Source organism: Hippichthys cyanospilos, chromosome 3 (genome assembly GCF_059441005.1).
Source record: "Hippichthys cyanospilos isolate Australia breed blue-spotted pipefish chromosome 3, RoL_Hcya_1.0, whole genome shotgun sequence".
NCBI classification, from domain to species: Eukaryota; Metazoa; Chordata; class Actinopteri; order Syngnathiformes; family Syngnathidae; genus Hippichthys; species Hippichthys cyanospilos.
This window is the reverse complement of record NC_142371.1, coordinates 9740001-9760338: the sequence shown is the minus strand read 5'-3', so window position 1 is coordinate 9760338 and position 20338 is coordinate 9740001. Positions and strand designations below refer to the sequence as shown.

At 40.3% G+C, this 20338-nt stretch overlaps 1 protein-coding gene across 9 annotated transcripts in view; it reads left to right on the top strand.

The window, feature by feature from the left end:
* The window catches only part of oxr1a (oxidation resistance 1a), a 176655-nt gene that overhangs the window by 110073 nt on the left and 46244 nt on the right, over positions 1-20338 (top strand). For all 9 annotated transcript variants that reach the window (XM_088411797.1, XM_088411795.1, XM_088411793.1 and 6 more), the window contains one exon: positions 11402-11484. In XM_088411797.1, coding sequence (XP_088267923.1) covers positions 11402-11484 — 83 coding nt within the window. The remainder of the gene's footprint in view (positions 1-11401; positions 11485-20338) is intronic.

The following is a 20338-nucleotide window of genomic DNA, read 5'->3' as shown; positions in this document are numbered from 1 at the left end:
ATTTTAAAAAAAGACCAATGCCGAGTTGCACCAAAATGGCGAATAACTGCCTCGATAATTGGCCCAACCGATAATCATTCTCTCCCTAGTCTTGTACACTCCAAACAATGTTGATGTTTTTTAAAGAACCTGACAACTCTCAACATTTAATATTTAGTTTTTTGCCAGAAGTTGCAATTGATAAATATGTGATGGTGTTGTCTCTGAGCTTCCATGCGAACAATCATGGCTCAGGTTGCGATCTTCACATAATCGTATTAAAACCAGGTGAGTATGATTAGACGTATCCCAAGCAAAATGTGACATCTTTTTCTGTCGAGAGAAAGTGACAAAATGGCCACCCCTGAAACGAATACTAATGGGTGGATTTTGCAGTTTAATTAATATTCAAAAAATGCAATAATAATCAGAATCCTGTGTTTCGACAAATGGGGGCACATTTTATTGACGAAAAAATAAATACCGTAAATTCCGGACTATAAGCTGCTACTTTTTTCCCAAACTTTCAACCCTGCGGCTTATTCAGTGATGCGGCCAATTTATGTAATTTTTCTAACGGCCGATAGGGGCGCTCGAGTAGAAAAGGTAAGATTAAGACCGGTGGAATATATGCGTCGAGGAAGACTGCAACTTCCTGTCTTGTGCATAAATGAAATTAGCGTGAACATACCCTCATCATGGAAAATGCAAAAAGAAAGGCATATGACGCAGGACAAACTCCATTCCAGCTGTGATTCCCGGGGGCACAACAAAGTATTTGCAGCCGCTTGACATTAGTGTGAATCGTGCATTTAAAGTGGCGCTCCGTGTTGAATGGGAGAATTGGATGACTAGCGGCGAGAAATCTTTCACTAAAACTGGCCGCATGCGAAAGGCAACTTTTTCACAAGTCTGCCAGTGGATCCTGACAGCGTGGGGCAGCGTCAAAAAAATCACCATCACCAACGGGTTCCGAAAAGCCGGTCTGCTGCGTGACGGAGAGGAGGGCACAGTGACAGCGAGAGAGAGGCTGAGGGAGTGTGTGACGACGTCTATACGACACTGTTTCATTTCGACACTGAGGCAGATGACTTCGATGGCTTCAGTTCAGAGGAGGAAGATGAAGACGGCTTACCGTGATTTTTACCAGTATGTTCTTTTACACTGTGTTTCTAGCGTGTTGCTACCATGTTGCTAGCGTGTTGCTACCATGTTGCTACCGTTTTACTGCCCTGTCACAGGCACCATTTGAGAAGAAAGTTATACAGTGGGCCCCCGGGTTACGAACTTAATCCGTTCAGCGGCTACGCTCGTATCTCGAATTGCTCGTATAGCGGGCAATCCAAAACCATGTTAATTCGTGAATGCGTGCAACGCGCGCAGAAGCCTTAGGTAAAAACATCGCGCTGTATACATATAGTAATATCGAGTGACATAATCTACAGTACAATTTCATTAAATATCAAATACAAAGGTATAATGACTTTTACCTTTGGCAAGACATGACTTGAGCTGAAATAAGCAAAAGTCAACACGTTAAAGCAGATATGCTATTGGTCTTACAGTGTCACAGTAACTTTTTCAGTCAGGGTTTTCTCTACTTCCTTCCATCCCAACCAGCTGTGCCATCAAGCTAGATAAAGGCGTTCGGCCAATAGCATATCGGCACTTCTGTGATTGACGTGTGATGCCGGCCAATAGCATCTCCGTGAGTGAGACCGGGTGACCTTAATCGACCAATAGCATATTGGCGTCTGACTGATACTGACTGATACTTATTGGCACGTTTTTTTTAAACGGTTGGAATGTATTGACATCTTATTGATTAAAACACATTTAAACCTGTGACGATTCTTTGTCCTGCAATCGGCACACTTAATTTCATGTCAGCTGTTTTTCCCGACGTGAATTGAGCTGGGTGGAGGCGGGGGGAGGGTGTGTATGTGATGTATTAACTACGCACTACACTTATAGCTTATTCGATCTTCAGCTCACTGTTGATTTCAACTCACAGTATTGCAACAATGGCGCTGTCCCTAAGCATGTCGGGAGATTGCCAACGATCATGACACGCAGTTATGTCGAGCGACCATTAAATAGTATTGTAATACCACCCGTAACAGGGTGCAGAGATTAACGCTTAGGGTCAACACGGCAACGCAGATAGGCTATTGGTCTTACAGTGTTACAGTAACTCTTTCAGTCAGGGTGCAAATCACGGAGATACTAAAACATCATCCTCTTATTTCTTCCTTTACCGCTGCTAGTAATTTTAGAAGCTATGTCTAACAGATAAAGTTTGCAAAGTCTTCAAAACATTCCGTTTTTCACTCATTTTCTCCCTTCCTTCCATCCTGTCCCATCAAGCTAGATAAAGGCGTTCGGCCAATAGCATATCGGCATTTCTGTGATTGACGTGTGACGCCGGCCAATAGCATCTCCGTGAGTGAGACCGGGGTGACCTTAATCGACCAATAGCATATTGGCGTCTCCTTGACTGACTGATAATTATTCGCACTTTTTTTTTAAACGGTTGGAATGTATTGACAATTAATTTAAAAAAAACCACACATTTAAACCAATGACAATTCTTTGTCCTGCAATCGGCACATTTAATTTCATGTCGGCTGTTTTTCCCTTTAGCTGTACAAACACTACACTTAAATGGTAATTATATTTAGACACCGTGAGTGAGACAGTCAGTGTGACGTTGTAAGAACAATAGCGTTCACGTTACCGCCACAAGTATCTACTGATGAATTTAGATGACGCAACTGCTGAATATGATGACGCAATTAAGCGAGAACATTTCTACATATTCAATGGCTGGATTGTCGGAATGCTCGTAAGGCGAGAGGTTTGTTCGTAAGCGGAGGACTAAAATCTCCCTGATCCACGCTCGTAAGGCGAATTGTTCGTAAATCAGGGTGCTCGTAAGCCGGGGGCCGACTGTATTATTATTGTTAAGTTATATTACTAAAACTTTGAAAACTCTCTCTGTGTACCGTCTTTCTTTGTAAATATGTTTACATGTTTTAATGTGGGCACATGCGGCTTGTATGCAGGTGCGGCTTGTGTATGTACAAAATCAGTTTTCCTCTAAAATGTAGTGGGTTGCGGCTTATAATCAGGTGCGCTTTATAGTCCGGAAATTACGGTAAATAAATGACCCCACCTTTAATGGAGAATGAAATTACATCAGCTACACAGGGTTTTCAGAGGCATATCAGAGCTGTTATTTATACGTCTGCGCCATGCAGACAAAACTTACCAAAGCAAATTTTGCAGTGTCAATAGCTGTTTGCACTGCTGATGTAGCTTACCACAATACATACACAGATGCCATAATTAGATGCATGGCCACATTCTTATGAGCAATTCGTTTGACCTATAGAATATGGCAACATAAATTTCTTTCAACCTAAAAAGACCACCATCATACCTTGTTTTCACCTCTGATACTATCTCAGAAGCTGGAAATGATGATACAAACAGTATAAAAAAAATGTCTTCCATGGCAAGCATGCCAGCCTCTGTAAAAGCATATTTCCATTCCGGCATTTTCACAGCTTTTTCCCAGGTTGCTGTCCTGTCTGTGAAAGGCCAATGTAGAAAGGGTTAGCCGACCTGTGAATGTGCGGCTGTACAACAAATAAGAGGTGTTGAGGGCACAATGCTACCAGCCGTGACCAGAATGTCACACCCAAGATTCACAGACTACGCCATTTTATATGAAATGTATTTTTGTTGTATTGATGTTGCGATGAATGTAATTATTTTAAAGCAGCTACCTATATCAGCTATGTGAACACAAATTTAGGATGATGGCAATGTCCCACTTCCATGACTTCTTCCTGAAAGGCACATACTGTACATCTCTGTGTACTGTAATGTTACTCAAGCAAAATGTTGTTTGAATGTGGCTTCAGGTTAGGTGTGTATTATTTAGTGTGATCCTGCTAAGCAAATCAGAAAATTAAGATTGAAACCCTACCACTTGCCCCTGGCTTTTTCATGTTTGGTGGAGGTAATTACTGTAACTGCATTTATGCTGCATTTAAGAAAGGTGGGAAGTCGAATACATCCAGTTGGATCGCTTTTCACAAGAATGTAAACAATAAAGATGACCGATTCTGATAAAGTGTTGTTCTGGTTGAGCACAATGCATTCTGGCCTCCTTCCATCCTGATCTGCGTTATTCATGTAAATAACCCTAACCTTTTCATCATAGCATTCATATATTTCATTGCCCAACCTTGCCATAATGGATAAAGATAAAGAACAAATGTTTACAAATCCTGTCACTTATGTTTTGTCATTCTGTCTGTCTCTCCAAGGGGGTTGAAATTGTCAAGTGATGTTAAATTTAAGACAGATGGTGAAGGCAGGTTCCTTTTTATTTCCCAAAATGGTAACTTGGACCTCACAGTTCACTGGGGCTTTGTTTTCCTCCTCATACACATGTCCGACTTCTCACCTTCCTCAAATGCAGCATTAGCCGAGTGCACGAGGATGTACAGTCGTACCATCTCTTAAATTATTTTCAAAATTTTTGTTCTTATCATTCAAAAGCTCCACTGGTTCATGTAGAATTTCAAGTTCTTATTTTGTCTTTACTTAATTTGATAACTAAATTATTTATCATGTACAATTAATCCATTCAAAACCCGTTTTACCACGTGCTGTCAATCTAAAAATGACATCGCATGTACTCAGGGCTCAGGTTTATAACCATTCACAGCTCTGCTTGTCGGTCACATGATCAAACACAGGAGACTGGTTAGCAATGACTCGTCATTACCCTAGTCTGTGTGATTTCATTTTCAGTTCAAGCTATGCATCATCAAAGGGTGCATAACACCACAATTGTTCAAAAAGACACAGAGCGTCAAAACCAATAGTGGACAAAGGAGCAAAAAACAGTCGAAAGATTTTGAGAACTTTTAAGTATCTATGCAGTCAAATCAACCACAAACGTTGTCACTTCACACTCATTACCACTGATATTAGAAGGCTTAGTTTACATAAAAACTGAGTATGCATAAAAGATCAGATTTCACCCAATAAAATAAAAAAATAGCATGCTACTCTGCAATCAGAACGTAGCATGTTATGTTTCGGCATGGTCAGGTTTTAGTATTACAGAACTGAATAAGGATCCAACCACTACAATGTGTACAGATGTTTATTTATTTTTATTTTTTTTAAAAGGAACGGTTATCACTTGATCAGACAGTAATTCGACAACTGTTGTATCTATCATTTTGCTTCAAAACACAATGACTGATTTTTTTTTTCATAAGGTACTGTTCAGAGGCAGGCAAGTTTGCCCCATTTGTTCTAATATCAAGTTTCTCCTCAGTTAGCACCAGATTTGTTTCTATGACAACAGATGTACACGCTGTCAGAATATGAATTAAGACGATTGTGTGCTACTGGTACCAGACCTGAGGAAAGGCATGGCGTTTCGATTCTCAACAAAACAAGGAAACCATTTCGCAGAGTAAAGAATTACCAGCGGTAATCAGAGAACAGGACGGATAGACCACCTCTTAGCGTACATTGGACATACGGACAAGCATGCATTAGTTATGAATGTCATGTAAAAGTCCATAATACTTGTTTTGATTTAGTGCTTGAACAAGCATACTGAAAGTAGTTTAGCCCAGGCCTGATTTAAAGGAATAAAGCAATTTTTTTCCAAACCAGGTTGTTTAGCTCTTCAATGCATTTGTTTTTGTTTTTTTGTTTTGTTTTTTTGCTCAAATGTATACAAATGCACATTACGTAGTCATAAGTGAAGCTCTAAGGCTGTTAGCTCAGTAAATCAATAGTACCTAACCCGCTGCACAATGTGGTAGCCTTTAAGACTCCATCCATTTGCTGTACCACTTATCCTCGCTTGGGTCAGAGGTGAGCTGGAGCCTTTTACATCCTTACCTGATCGCCAACCAATCGAAGGGCTCATATAGACGCACAACCATTCACCCTCACATTCCTACCTATGGGCAGTTCAATTTTCAATTTCTGTATCAGTTTTTGTATTTATTACCTCTCGGGTCAGAGTAAGTAAAAAAAAATGTCTTGGATGGAACATGATCTCATCACCACAATGCAACACACAGTAATCCATGATGGTCAAAATAACTGTTTTAACGATGATAATTAATGAGTATAAAAGTACCATAATTCTCCAAATATAAGACACAATATAAGACACATATAAGACACAAGGCCAAAACTATAGATGCGTCCTTGAAACGGTAACTTAAATAAAGGATGTTTTGTTTTTACTCACCACCATTCAAGGAAGTTCTGTCAGCCGCATAAGTCAAATTTTGATGTTCAGATGTACATTTTTATGTTGGCCGTATTCTTACTTAAAATAATTACCGTAACGGGAGAAGCTAGAGAGCGGGTGTCCTTTGGCTGTTAGCAGCAAGTGCCTGTTGCAGCTAAAAGCAGCTCATGTTGAGGTTTTTACAGCATTATTTTCCATATAAGCGAGCAGACTGAACCAACGTCCGGGTCCATCAATGTCCACGCACAGGAATGTACTAAAACAGGATTGTGTAAAGGTAATGATGTCTCCAGCTGGTTCAATAAAGAGTGGCAAGCTGTGTGCCGGTACTGGTAAGAGAACACAGAAAATTACATTGGACTCGTTTTAAATTGTGGTCTTTCGGCATGTACACACAATAATGACCTTAATGGAACACAGATGGCGCGCAACTTCGGAAGAACACAAAAAAATATGAAGAGTTTAGAAAGATGAGATTTATTGTTTTGCTATAGGTTTTACATTGTTGCCAAATGTGTTTGTGCGTTTTAATTAAGGGTGCGTCCCATACACGGGTGCATCCTAAATTTGGTTAGTTACAGTAATTGGACAAAGGCTTGTTTCAATTCAGCTGGCCTCTCAATCGTTGAACAACCCTCATGATTTTTGTTTTCAGAGCTCTTGTGGTCAACATAAAGTCAGGATAAAGTGTTAACCAGTCTTATAAGGTACAACACCTGTGTCTTGTGACTGTGGCCTAGAGCTTTTGATTTCCAAACTCTTAATTTAAAAATAACAGCTGGGATGGGATACATAACCAGCAGGGAGGAAAAACGAGAGCAGAGGAAAATCTGTTGCTTGTTTATTCTATCAGACCATGAGGTAATTGTTAGTCACACTGGTGTTTATTCTCCTGCTCCCCCATGCTTATTTTGTCACTGCTATATACAAAGTATGGGAACCTTAAATAGAGCACCAATGATTCATCTTGAACAATATCCATCCATCTTTTTTTGCCGCTTATCCTTACTCGGGTCACATTCATTGTCAGCCACTTCAGAGAATGTTGGCATTTTCAATACCCACCTACATGCCTTTATTGTGATTATCTACACACCAAACTGAGCAAATGACAACATAGACTAGTGGAAATCCAGTTCTTCTAATGCTATATCCTGCCTGTTTTTCATGTGTTTTTCTCCCATCACATCTGATTCAAATGATCAGCTGATCAGCAGGCTTTGCGGAAGCCTGGTAATGGCCCTGATCATTTGGATGAGGTGTTTTGAAATTGAGAGCTCAAATACAGACAGGATACATTTTTCAAGGGACCAAAGTTCCCTTCCCTTGGAATAGATTTTCTTCTTTTTGTCTTTTTCCATTCTTTTATAATCAGCAGTAGAAAAAAAAAGTAGGTATACAAAATTGTTGTTTTTCCCAGTGGAGTCTCAAACTGTGTTGAGCTCATTTCTAAAATGGGCCACATTTTGTACTCTACTGGTGGTTGTGCATCAGTAAAGTTGCTTCTACATTAGACATTTATAGTGGCGCATAATCAGATACTCCCACACGAGGGATCGAACGCCACAAGATTTCTTGTTCCTGCATGCCACGAGATTAATTTCCTTTTCAGTTTTTGGGAGGGTGCGCCTTATTGAGCCAGAATGGCAATGGAAGGCATCGAGGTTTATGGATAGGTGTTAGTGCTACACTCTCATACAGTAGGTGACGGTATGCACTTAAGCGTTGTTTGCAATTGGCCCTTAATTGAAAAGGAGAAATACACCATGCTCCGATTACTTTTAAATCATCTGTGTGGCAACAATTTTGGTTTTACAATTGAGAAAAAGGGTGCTTACACATTAACTGGGTCCCAGATCTTCAAAAATGCCTTCAAACAAGCAAGCAACAATGAGAAATGCTTTTGCATCATCACTGGACCCACCAAATGTGAGAGCTACCAAAATAACACAAAAAAAATCGAGATTGCCAGTATGTCCCTCAATGCAGGTGGGTTACAAGAAACAACCGTCCTGTAATTTGTAAATCGAGCAAGTTACTGTAAAAACAAAAAAAACAAAAAAACACAGCCTTACAGAGGAGATTACAGTGGCTCTTTGAATCTGTGTAATGGAAAAGAATCTGTGCCTCTGTTATGGAACAATGGTTAAATGTCAGACTCATTCGCAAGTATAAATTAAATGGGGAGGTTTAATTTTAAACCAATCACTCCCTCAACACATGCAAATGTCTTCTCCGCATCTGTTAAGGAAGAGCTGTTATTCACATCCACATACCATCTGTCTAATACTTAGAGTAGGCCAGAGCTCGGCAAAGTATGGCCCATGGGCCAAAGCCAGTCTCTGACAGGTCCTTACAATGAAGTCATAACACTTGTAAAATGTAAATATGTTCTTTTATTTTAAAGTGCTACTTTCATTTTCTCTGCACATGCAGGTGGATGACTGTAAGAATTTTCTGCAATGTTGTCCACCTAGCAACTATTGCTGAACTGTATTTAGTGAAGTTTTCCGCACCCGCCCTAGTGACCTCACCCCTCCCCCTCCAAAAAAAAAAAAAAAGTGTAAATGCCAACAGTGGTTATAATTTTAGCAATATTCTTAGGGGGTTTGTTCTGCTAATACACAATTTTGTTTCCTAATATTTTACTGTTAATATAAAATATTTCACGAGTATACTTACCACCTACCTACATCTCATCCCAACGTGTCCCATCCCAAGGATCACTCAGTGAAGGAAGGGCAAAAGGGTTTGGTGCAGAAGCTTACAGAAGTTTGCTCTAGAGAGATGTTTGCCTCTGTGGTAGGCATGTAACCTGAGCTGGCGCGCAAGGTCAAAAGATTGAATCAGTCTTAGCTCTGGAATCAATTCTCTTGAGCAAAGTAGGGCTCTCTTTCTCTCTGGAGGTATCCTCAATGGAAGACGGCAAGTAGGTTTTGGCATACTTGATGCCCTGGGGCTTGGTTCCTGTATGTTAAGAAGTACCATAGCACTTTCTCTCTGCCTTCTGGTGGGTGGACGTATTGACTGTTGACTCATGTCTTGAATACTAGAACTGAATGATTGACTGAATTTGCAATATGATGATATGATAAAACGGAAAATGCAAAGGCTACGTTGGATGTTTGTTCTTCGTGCAGAAGTTGAGTGTATGCGCAAAATCACATTAAATACAAATGTTGACTGGCCCATTTTCAGCTCACAAATGTGCATATTTTGATGAATTCAGAATTCATTTAAATGGCAGTCTTCGCCTGACGCAGTCTAATTTGCATTTCCCAGACCCATATTTTTCCTGAAACGGGTTCTAAATTTGTTCACAGGTTACGCAAAAATTCAATCACAAAGATTTTGTATTTTTGATTTTACACGTTTGAAGCACAGATTTGTGCATACGCACAGTTAGTGACTGAAACCGGTATATGCACTATTTGAGCGGTGACCGTTAGTAAATACATCCTCCGTAAAAATGATTTGAAAACTGAAGCCCCCTCCAAAGTTGTCGGCGTTCATGTAGTAAGAGCATAAATTTGTATGTGACCAGATGTTGCGTTGACCAATATCAATAATGAAAATGAAGACAAAATTATGTTATTCCTCATTTAACGTCACCTCTTCCATTTGTACTCGCTGTCGCTTATCAGTTTCTGAAATAAGATGTTAATCATGCCGCATGAAAGTATTTACAGACAGAAGTTTACTGTTGTTTTTGTGTTTGTTGAGAAAAGACTGGCAAAGTTTAGCTAGTCATTGCAACCCGGTTCGTTAGCGAATGTTGATCCATTGTCAGTATTTGGTCAAGGTCGCAAATGGTCATAAAGACATCCGCCTATTGACTATTTGCGACATTTAAACTGTTGCTGAACATCATTGTCAGCAAAAAATGAACCCTTTGGAAAAATCAACATCCCTTAGCCTTACGTCTACTCACAGACCTCAGATGTTCAGTGACATACAGGCTTAAGAAAATAACCAGGAAAAAAATAAACGTATATTAAATCACACCAAATTCATAAATCTTCCAGCCCTCCAGTAACGATGGAGTTGAGAACTTCGTTCTACTGCAGGTCGCGCTGTATGGCATGGTCGTTTGGGAACACCAGGCAGAATTCCCTGTCAGAAGGCGAGTCAACTCCTGCCTCCATCATGACCTCAGCCCATAAGAGGTGGTGCACAACAAGTCCTAGTGGCCATCTTTTGTGCCACTATTGTTGAAGCAGTCAACCAATCTTAGAACTAAAGAGTATTATTTCAAGTTTATTACCTTGGCCTCTTATTAAAATTGGCCACATTTTTTAGGACCTCCCAAGAGTTTTATTCCAGTTCTTTTTTAATGTTGCTTCTTCTGTCTTTCATGTAATGACTAAGTATTCCATTCACTCCGCTGCCTGAGTACAGTACTGTTCCTCCACCAAACCCACTTCATTTATTTCTCACATACATATCAAGATTCACACTACCGGTACATTCCTCCACCAATTTTCCGCCAAAGTATCCAGCTGCCTCTCACTAATCAATGTAATTTGCCTCTTCAAAACCAAAACAAATCTCCCAAACCAACCTGTGCACGTACAGTATATCATCACACTCCCTCAAGTGCCTTTATCCCACATAACATCCCCATTATTAGCACTGAGCCATCCCATGTCTATACACCTCCAGTCCTTCCTGTTCATATTTATCTTGAGTAATCGCACTTCCCAACGTCTTCCTCCCCTATAAGTCTTCTCAGCACTGAAGTGCTCGATGTAGGTCGGCCTGGTCTCCTCCTTGAGAGGCAGTACCAGGAAGAAGGCAAGGTGAACTGCTTTCAACAGCTGGCATTGCTCTGCATAGTAATCTAGGAGGAGGAAAAAGAGGGTGGCAGAGGAGGACAACGTGAAAGAGCATGTAAGAGCACAAGTGTAGAAGCAGAGCGAGAATCAAGGAGAGAGAGCGAAAGAGAGAGAGCGGGAGAGAGAATAAGCTGTCCGGCGCTCACAGCTCACATCACTGGCTGGCTGGCTCCCTCACTGTTGACGAATGAGCTGTCTACCCACGGGGCTGGGAAACGGCAGCTTGTGACAAGCTGGGGAGAGAGGAACATGAATGTAATGCGTACCTTGCCTCGCCTGCTTACAGATACCGGCCAGAAGAAGACCCCAGAGAAGAAGGATGGAAGGCGCATGTCGTTCCAGAGACCCAAAGGGACCATCGAATATTCGGTGAGTAGCACACTAAATAAACAAGCTCTTTATTTGCGTAATGCCGTTTAGTGGCTCTGACCATCTCCTGCTTGCATGGTGCTGCAGCTCCTCTTTGAGTGCGTCAGCTGGTGGTGAGTTTTGTTGCGCTGGCTAGCTTTGCAGGGGATGTTTATGTGCACCGTGTTTACCCATGCTTGGTAACTCATCAGTCTGAACAAGACATAATTTTGATTTTTGCATGTGCAACACGTGTACCTGAGCCTTGCACTATTTGTGTGTCTGTGTGCCAACAGTCGGGGGAAAAACAGACTGAAAGGTTATGGAAACTGTTAATCGACTTGCTGTACATCTACATCATCATATCTAAAACACAAGCAAAGATGATTTAGAGTTTTGTGTGTCTCTCTACATGGATAAGAGACAGACAGGAAGAATTGTATTTGTTATTCCATTCTCCCTGTGCCATATATCGGCAGCATTCCACCACAGAGCTAGCTGTGCTTGTGAATGACCTTCCAACTGCATTGTCATTTTTATTGATTTCACTGTTGTTTAGGAGATGGGTAGTGAAGGGTTTGTGGGATCACTTGCTCTACTGGCATGACCAGAAAATAGAGCTAGACTCTGTTTTGCTTGATGTTCTTGAAATGACCCTCAAATGCAGCTGCAGTCAGACAGATTTTCCTCACCCCTCTCCGTGGCAACAGTGAGGAGTAGGATCATTGTGGAGACGCTCATTCTATGTGTCTGTCTGCTGAAGGGAGCATAAGCATGGCATACTCGAGTTCATTTCCTCTCACTCTTCACTCCAAGTGTTCCTCTGGCTGTTAGAACGGGTTTCATAAAAAAATGAGGATAAGTTCCCTTCCCCCATTTCCAATACCAACTCCCTAACCTGTCAGTCATTCCTGAACTGCTGTTTGACAAGGCCCATTGTTTACCTTGCAAAGGATTTTACAACAGTTTCTATCAAAAGGCACACTGTCAACAATATATTGTACTGGTGTATTTGTGGATAAAATAATGTATAAGAAAATTATTTATATTATATTTATATAAATCTTATTTTAATACAACCCTTACCGGTCACAGATAGTGTGGTGGAAAGATGAAGCACTTCGATAATATTAGCAGTATACCAGTTTTGAAAGAACATATAAACACTTTTTTTTTAAAAAACTAAATAAGACCCCTTAGTTTTGACTTGTCTAACCTGCAAATGTGGTTGTATAAACGCATATTTGAATACAGTGATCCCTCATTTTTCACGGTTAATGGGAACCGGAATCCCCCCGCGATGAGTAAAACCCACGAAGCTGCGGTCATATTAGCAGCAGCCCGGATGTTTAGTTAAAGTCAAATCTGTACATGATCAAAAATGATAACAATGGAGAGTTTACACTTTATATTCTAATATTAGAATATAAGATATGTCCAACGGTCTGGTGAATGTCTGCTCCACACTGTGTCGCTGCCTCGACAATTTGTGAGCTTGCTTGTGCCTACTGCCTCGACAACAACTGTGTTTGCTCTGTGTGCGTTTCATGACTGACACAGCACATCCCTATGGGTGTAAATGCAGGAGTTGGGGCGGGAGTGGGAGCTGTGTAACTCATTAAATGCACCCCGGCACACGTCAACAGGCAGAAGGCAGAGGCAGACACTCACCAGACTGTTGCAAATCTTTTACTTTGATTTGTTTTATAATAAAATGGTATTTCAAGTGTAAATTCTCCATTGTTAACATGTTTGACTATGTACAGATTTGACTTTAATTCAACTTCCAGGCCGCTGCTACAATGACGGCAGCGGTGTGAGACTTCAAAGGAAAGGGTTAACTGTTCACTTACTGTACAGTGTATAAGGTTTAATCATTTAAAATTTAAGTAAATATGTGTACTGCAGTAGTTCCACGTCCGAGGAGGGCCCGTGGTAAGTGCATTTATAGTAACCTCGTCTGTCTGGCATGCAAGAAACCGTTACAGTGTGTCTCTCCACAATACAGTATAGCTTCTTTTTTTTTCCCCAAAAAAAACCGCCAAAGACAAGGGCGCGAAAATCAAAGCACGAAGTAGCAAGGGATCGCTATACATCATTGTAAGGAACTTAGGTTTGTGTTCTGGGTTAGGGTTAGGGTTAGGGTTAGGGTTAAGAATCTTGATCTTACAAGGTAAAAGTCACTGGCAGCCATCTTACATCACTACTCATTAAGCAAGCCTAAATTGAAAACGGTGAGGCAAATTCACTGTACTTACATTATTTTTACATTATTCTCTGTCTTTACAGTATAAATGCTTGCATATATACTATATACTCCTATGCGTGTGGGTATATGTCTCTGCGTCTGTCACACAACTCATCGAAAATACACACGAGATAAACATACGATGAAACTCGAACATAGCACAGAATCACACTTTTGAAGCTAGGGTGGAACTTACTGTACTTTATTCGTGTCATAAGAAATTACAATATTGACAATATAAAATAAACAAAAATGATGTCTGCTCGCATCATGAGATATCGTAAAATCTGGAGAGTACAATTACATTTTTATGGGAGTAGCTTTGTCCTGTCATGCATGTAAACCAAGTTTTAGGGTTAGGTTGTTTCATCAACCAGAATTGAAACCTTAATCCAAACATTGACTGCATGTAAACATTGTCAATGATTGTTTCCTGTAGGCCAGAGAAAGTGTCAAAAAGACATGAAGGGGTTGTGCCTTGCAGCCACACTTGCATTGTGATGGACACTTGTGACAGTGTTTGGCTTTATCTTAAACTCATCTCCTGTGCCGAGGGGCCAGCTGGCTGTGTTTCCCTATTTGGCTCTCCGGTAGATAACTTTATAATCTATCTCCAAGCGTCTACAGGAAAATGGTGGGTTTCCTCTTATGCCTCCTTATCGATGAAATCTCCCACCCCCTATACCTCACACATGGGCTTCTTGCTTTAGCTATTTTTTTTTCTCATTCAGAAATAAACTGAACAGCTACCCGTCTGCTGAGACGCTGATAACACCATCCATTCAGTCTTCCCCACCTTTTGGCTGACCTACATCCAATTAAAAAGTGCTTGAAATCTCTTGAACAAGAGACAAATGAGACTACTACCAAAAGATGAAAACAAGAAAGCCCAAAAGTAGCACAGAGGTGAGACACTCAATGGAGTTTCTCACTCTCGCCATCGTCTTCCAGAGATGAAGGCCTCTCACAGTCAGACGGAAGGACTTGTGTGTCAAATCACCATGAGGCTGCCAAGTTGCATTTAACGCAAATTCAAATGTGTCTTACCTGACAAATAATTGGTTTTAAAGTCAATTATTTTTAGTTACAGCCCTACATTTGTGTCCTGATGGAAGTTTTTGTTACATGCATTGTCCAAGCGGAGGATGGTGGAACATAAAATGATATTTTAAATTCATACACCCTAATTTTAACAGGTTTCACTGGACATGGTCATTTCTCTTCCTAACACTTGTCAGTTTTGTCAATGGCAATGACAAAGGACTCTTACCGTATTTTCCGCACTATGAGGCACACCGGATTATAAGGCGCACTCTCAATTAATGACATATTTTTAAAACTTTTTCCATATATAAGGCGCACCGGATTATTAGGCACACCCTCAATTAATGACATATTTTAAAACTTTTTCAATCACAATATAGTAATACTCAAAGTAATAACAATAATAACTCTAAACTCTCAACAGCATAATAAGTCAATGTCAATATGACCAACCCTGTTCAACTGTAAACACACAAAAGAAACAGGTAAAGCTTACTTTATCAGTTCATTCCCCATCTACGAATCCCAATCTCAATATTGATCCATATATAAGGCTCACCTGATTACAAGGCGCACCATCAGCTTTTTAAAAAAATTAAGGCTTTTAGGTGTGCCTTATAGTGCGAAAAATACAGTAATTTACATTGTGTTTAATGATACTGGTCATCCATACTGCCATTGGCATAGCTGCCTGTAAAAAGTATTCTCTGTTATCAATGAAAAACATATTAGTTAGGCGTACGTATACCCTAACCCTATAAACTAGTTCTTTAAATTACATTTCGTTGTGTTAGAGGTTTTTGTGTGTGACATAATTTTAGCAGAGCATTGCATTAAAAAGAAGACACAAATGTTCTGCCATTATCTTAAATTTTTAAGCACAAGCGTTACTTTGGTAACTACTCAAAACAATGTCTCATTACACCAAGTGTTGTGGTCACACTGTTTTTGCTCAAGTCTTGATTTTGAGGATTGTCCATACCAAGTCCCAATTTAATACCTTGCATTATACATTGAAAACAGTGCATCCAAATTAAGCAAAAACTAACACGGGCATCACAGTGGAAGACTGATCGATTAGCACGCCTGCCTCGCAGTGCAGTGGTCATGGGTTTGCGCAGGCTTCCTGTGTGGAGTTTGAATGTTCTTATCACGCCTGCTTGGGTTTTCTCCGGGTACTCCGATTTCCTCCCACATTCCAAAAGTATGTGGTCTAAATTGACCTTAAATGTGTATAAGAATGGCTGTTTGTCTAATGTGCTCTGTGATCAGCTGACAACTAGTTCAGGGTGTACCACGTCTCCTGCCTGAAGATGGCTGTATTAGGCTCCGGCACGCCTGTGACCCTTCTGAGAATAAGCGCCTACGATAATGGATGCCTTGATGGATATCCTAACATGAGACCTTTTATGTGGAGCAGTGGTTTGCAGCATTAACCTGTAAATTATTTAATTCCTTTTTTTTCCTGGGGGGGGGGGGACAGTTTTTCAGGTAGCGTATTAAATTATGTGGAAAAAACTAGATCAATCCTATCCGCCATGTGAAATTTGTACACATTGAAAGTCACTGTGTCACCGTCTCTGCTATCTACATTAATATATTTTGATACTGCAGACATATCAGTTTTACAGTATCAGTGTAGTTTCACATTCGCTTTGAAACTACCAGAAGGTTCCCTCACTGGCTGACTGCTTCACTTCTGCTTTTTCAGGCAATGTTGCGATTTGCCCTATTTCTGTGTACCTTTGGATAGTTTTGTTGCTACATGACCCTTTTGCCCTTAATTCTGATCAGCTAAAAATTGTATTATCAGGCCTTATTTCTGATCACGTGGTCCAATCACTTATTACAGCATAATTTCTGCCAGTTGTTTTTATTTATTTATTTATTTATTTATTTATTTATTTATTTTTATCATATAGCTACAGTTTATTCATACTACTTACTTACTTACTTACTTACTTACTTATTTGCAGACAAGAAGAAGTGAAAATGGGGATTCAAAGTATTGCAGTTGATTGTGACACGCCAATTCCAATACAAGCAAGATGGTATTTGAAATTAAATCAGCCGCTTGCTCTGTCATTTGATTGCTCTCCCTTTTGTGTGTCTTGATGTGTCTGTCTTTGTCCTAGTAATTTGTTCCAAGGACTATCAAAGCACAGACAGGCCTTTTAATGTGACACAAGGAGAAATCCATGAAGGATTCCCCTTGAAAAGGACACTATGTTGTGACTTATAGAGCTCTGAAATTGGATCTGCACTTCGCTGTACAGACCATCATCCCATTCTGTTCGTAATGATAAAGTCACTATGGCAACTGTCATGCCAGCGTCTGGATTCATCCATCATAAAATTAAAAGCAATGGCTTCTTATACGTGCCATTATGGGTGATTAAATTGTACATGCAACTTTATTTCCAGCTTGATTCACTGATTGTTACTTATGGTTATGCCCTTGCTATCCTTGCACTTATACGCCAACCTAATGTTCCTACTAAGATGCCAACAGAGTCTTAAATAGAGCCATTAGTCTTTGGCTTACTAACCAAATGCCAATTTTTAATTCATGTCCTTAAACTTTCAGCAGTGACCATTCAATCATAAGTTGTCAGTCATTTTGACTGTCTGCCACAATGTTCTCCAGATAGAGCACCCTAACAGGAAGCGTAAATATTTGTTTGAATAATTAACAGTGCCTTTAATAATCAAGATAGTGTTTACCTAAATAATCGAGGGAATAATCAATAGGATAATCAGTTTTGAAAAGATTAGATAGGAACAGCCCTAATCTACAGTATACAACTATAGGCTCATTGTGTCGTTGGTTGCTATAATTATAATATTTTTTTTTCTCTTTCATGTACACTTCTCTCTCAATCCCTAACGGGTATGTATCAGTGAGTCGGTCATATTTTCATGTCACATGTCCTTTTACTTGTACAGTCGGCCCCGGTTTACGAACACCCTGTTTTACGAACATTTCGACTTATGAGCTTGGACCACGGAGATTTTTGTCCCCCGCTTACGAGCAAACCTTTTGTCTTACGAACAATCCGACATGCCCGTCATTGTGTATGCAAATATATTTTCGCTTAGCTGCGTCAACAAAATCAGCAGTTGATGCTTGTGACAGTAACGTGAACGGTATTGCTCTTACAACGTTACAGTCACTGTCTCAGTCACGGTATCAGTCACGGAGTCAGTCACGGAGATGCCAATATGCTATTGGTCGATTAAGGTCACCCGGTCTCACTCACGGAGATGCTATTGGCCGGCATCACGTCAATCACAGAAATCTAGCTTGATGGCACAGCTGGTCGGGATGGAAGGAAGGAGAGAAAATGAGTGAAACGGAAGGAAGGAATGTTGTGAAGACTTTGCAAACATTATCTGTTAGACATACCTTCTAAAATTGCTAGTAGCGGTAAAGGAAGAAGTAAGAGGATGATGACAATAGAAACCAAGCAGGAGATAATTAAAAAAAAACTGACACCGTGACTGAAACAGTGACTGTGACATTGTAAGAGCAATAGCATATCAGCGTAACTGTGTTAACTATGCGGGTTGGTCTCTGCTCCCCTCTGCCTCCACCCAGCTCAAGTCACGTCGCCCCAAAGGTAAATGTCATTTTTCCTTTGTATATGTTATTTAATTTAACTGTACAGTAGATTATGTTACTCATTTTTAATATGTGTATAAAGTCGTGATGTTTTTACCTAAGGTTTTTGCACGTGTTGCACGCATTCACTAATTAACATAGGTTTGGATTGCCCGTCATACGAGCAGTTCGAGTTACGAGCATAGCCGCTGAACGGATTAAGTTCGTAACACGGGGGCCCACTGTAATTTGGGGGGGGGGGGATAACTCCAGCTACTGTGCAATCAAATACAGTGGGCCCCCGTGTTATGAACTTAATCCGTTCAGCAGCTACGCTCGTAACTCGAACTGCTCGTATGACGGGCAATCCAAACCTATGTTAATTAGTGAATGCGTGCAACACGTGCAACACGTCCTTTACCGCCACTAGCAATTTTAGCAGCCACGTCTAACAGATAAAGTTTGCAAAGTCTTCACAACACACCGACCAGCTGTGCCATCAAGCTCGTTCCATCCATATTTTTCGACCGCAGTCTGCCGTGGCGTGCCTCAAGTCTTTAAATGTGACGCGGTGATCAAAAGGTTGGGAAACACTGAGCTAGATGAAGGCGTTCGGCCAAGCATATCGGCATTTCTGTGATTGACGTGATGCCGGCCAATAGTATATCCGCATCTCTGTGAGTGAGACCGGGACTGTGACCTTAATCGACCAATAGCATATCGGCATCTCCGTGACTGACTCCGTGACTGACACCGTGACTGAGACAGTGACTGTGACATTGTAAGAGCAATAGCGTTCAGCATTGCCGTTACAAGCGTGATCATTTAATTTCGTTGATGCAGCAAAGCAAAAATAATTGTACGAACATAATGACCGGCATGTCGGATTGTTCGTATGACGAAAGGTTTGTGCGTAAGAGGGGGACAAAAACCGCCACGGTCCATGCTCGTAAGTTGAAAAGTTCGTAAGAGGGGGAGTTCGTAAACCGGGGGCCCACTGTACTTAATTTTATGTTTCGTTGGATTCCCATTAGTATCAGTACAGCTACTTTGCAATCAAATGACTAATCTTCAGGTTTTGTTGGGACTTCCATTAGTATCATTACATTATTCCCATTTTGAAACATGAAGTAGCATTGGTTGCCAAAATCCCAGCTCTTTATTTGTAAAGCTAATGATTAATTGAAATTTTACTCTCTCTTTTTTTCTCCCCTTTCTCTCAGCACAGACACTAAAAGAACCCAACAAACTGGTTTTATTTTTATTGACTTGGCTGGACACCAGATGTTTTTATCAGTATTGAGAGCTGTTTTTACATGGACCTGTGTTATATACAACTGTAGAATATAGCTTATGTGCAACGACAAATTAGAATCTGTTATATACTATGATGTTGAGATGACTGTTAAAAACATGAGACCTTCTATTCAGTAACTTCTATTCAACAGAACTAAAAAGGGCAAAACGTAAAGATTAGGAATGACTGTGAAGCCGAGTGCCCTATACGTATGCTTAGTTCTGTGCTGTGCAGCATTGAGGCTGTGAAGCTAAAAATAAATAGTTCTAGGATCAGACAGTAGCAAATAGCATCAAGGGAGAAGCAAATCAATGCCATGTTGAAGCGGTCTATATAAAAGGTTCAGACACTGTAGTGTTGTGCTGATGGAAGTCTTAAGGCTATTTTACTAAAAATTGCCAAGCATGATCATTGATATCCTGTTAATGTTTGCCTGAGTAAAATAATAGTTACACTAGTCATTTAGTGGCATTTAATGACTCCATAAAATGTAATATATAGGACTGAGTAGGTCTACACAACGTTCAAAGTAACAAGTAGCACCAGTTTGAATCATTTTCCTTGGTATACCATACAGCAGAAAGATGCAGGACTCTGTCTTCCATAATTAATATTTAAAAGCACGTCTTGGTTCAATACATACTGTACAGCTCCGTAGCTTTTGCTCTTCCTCACGCATCGACCA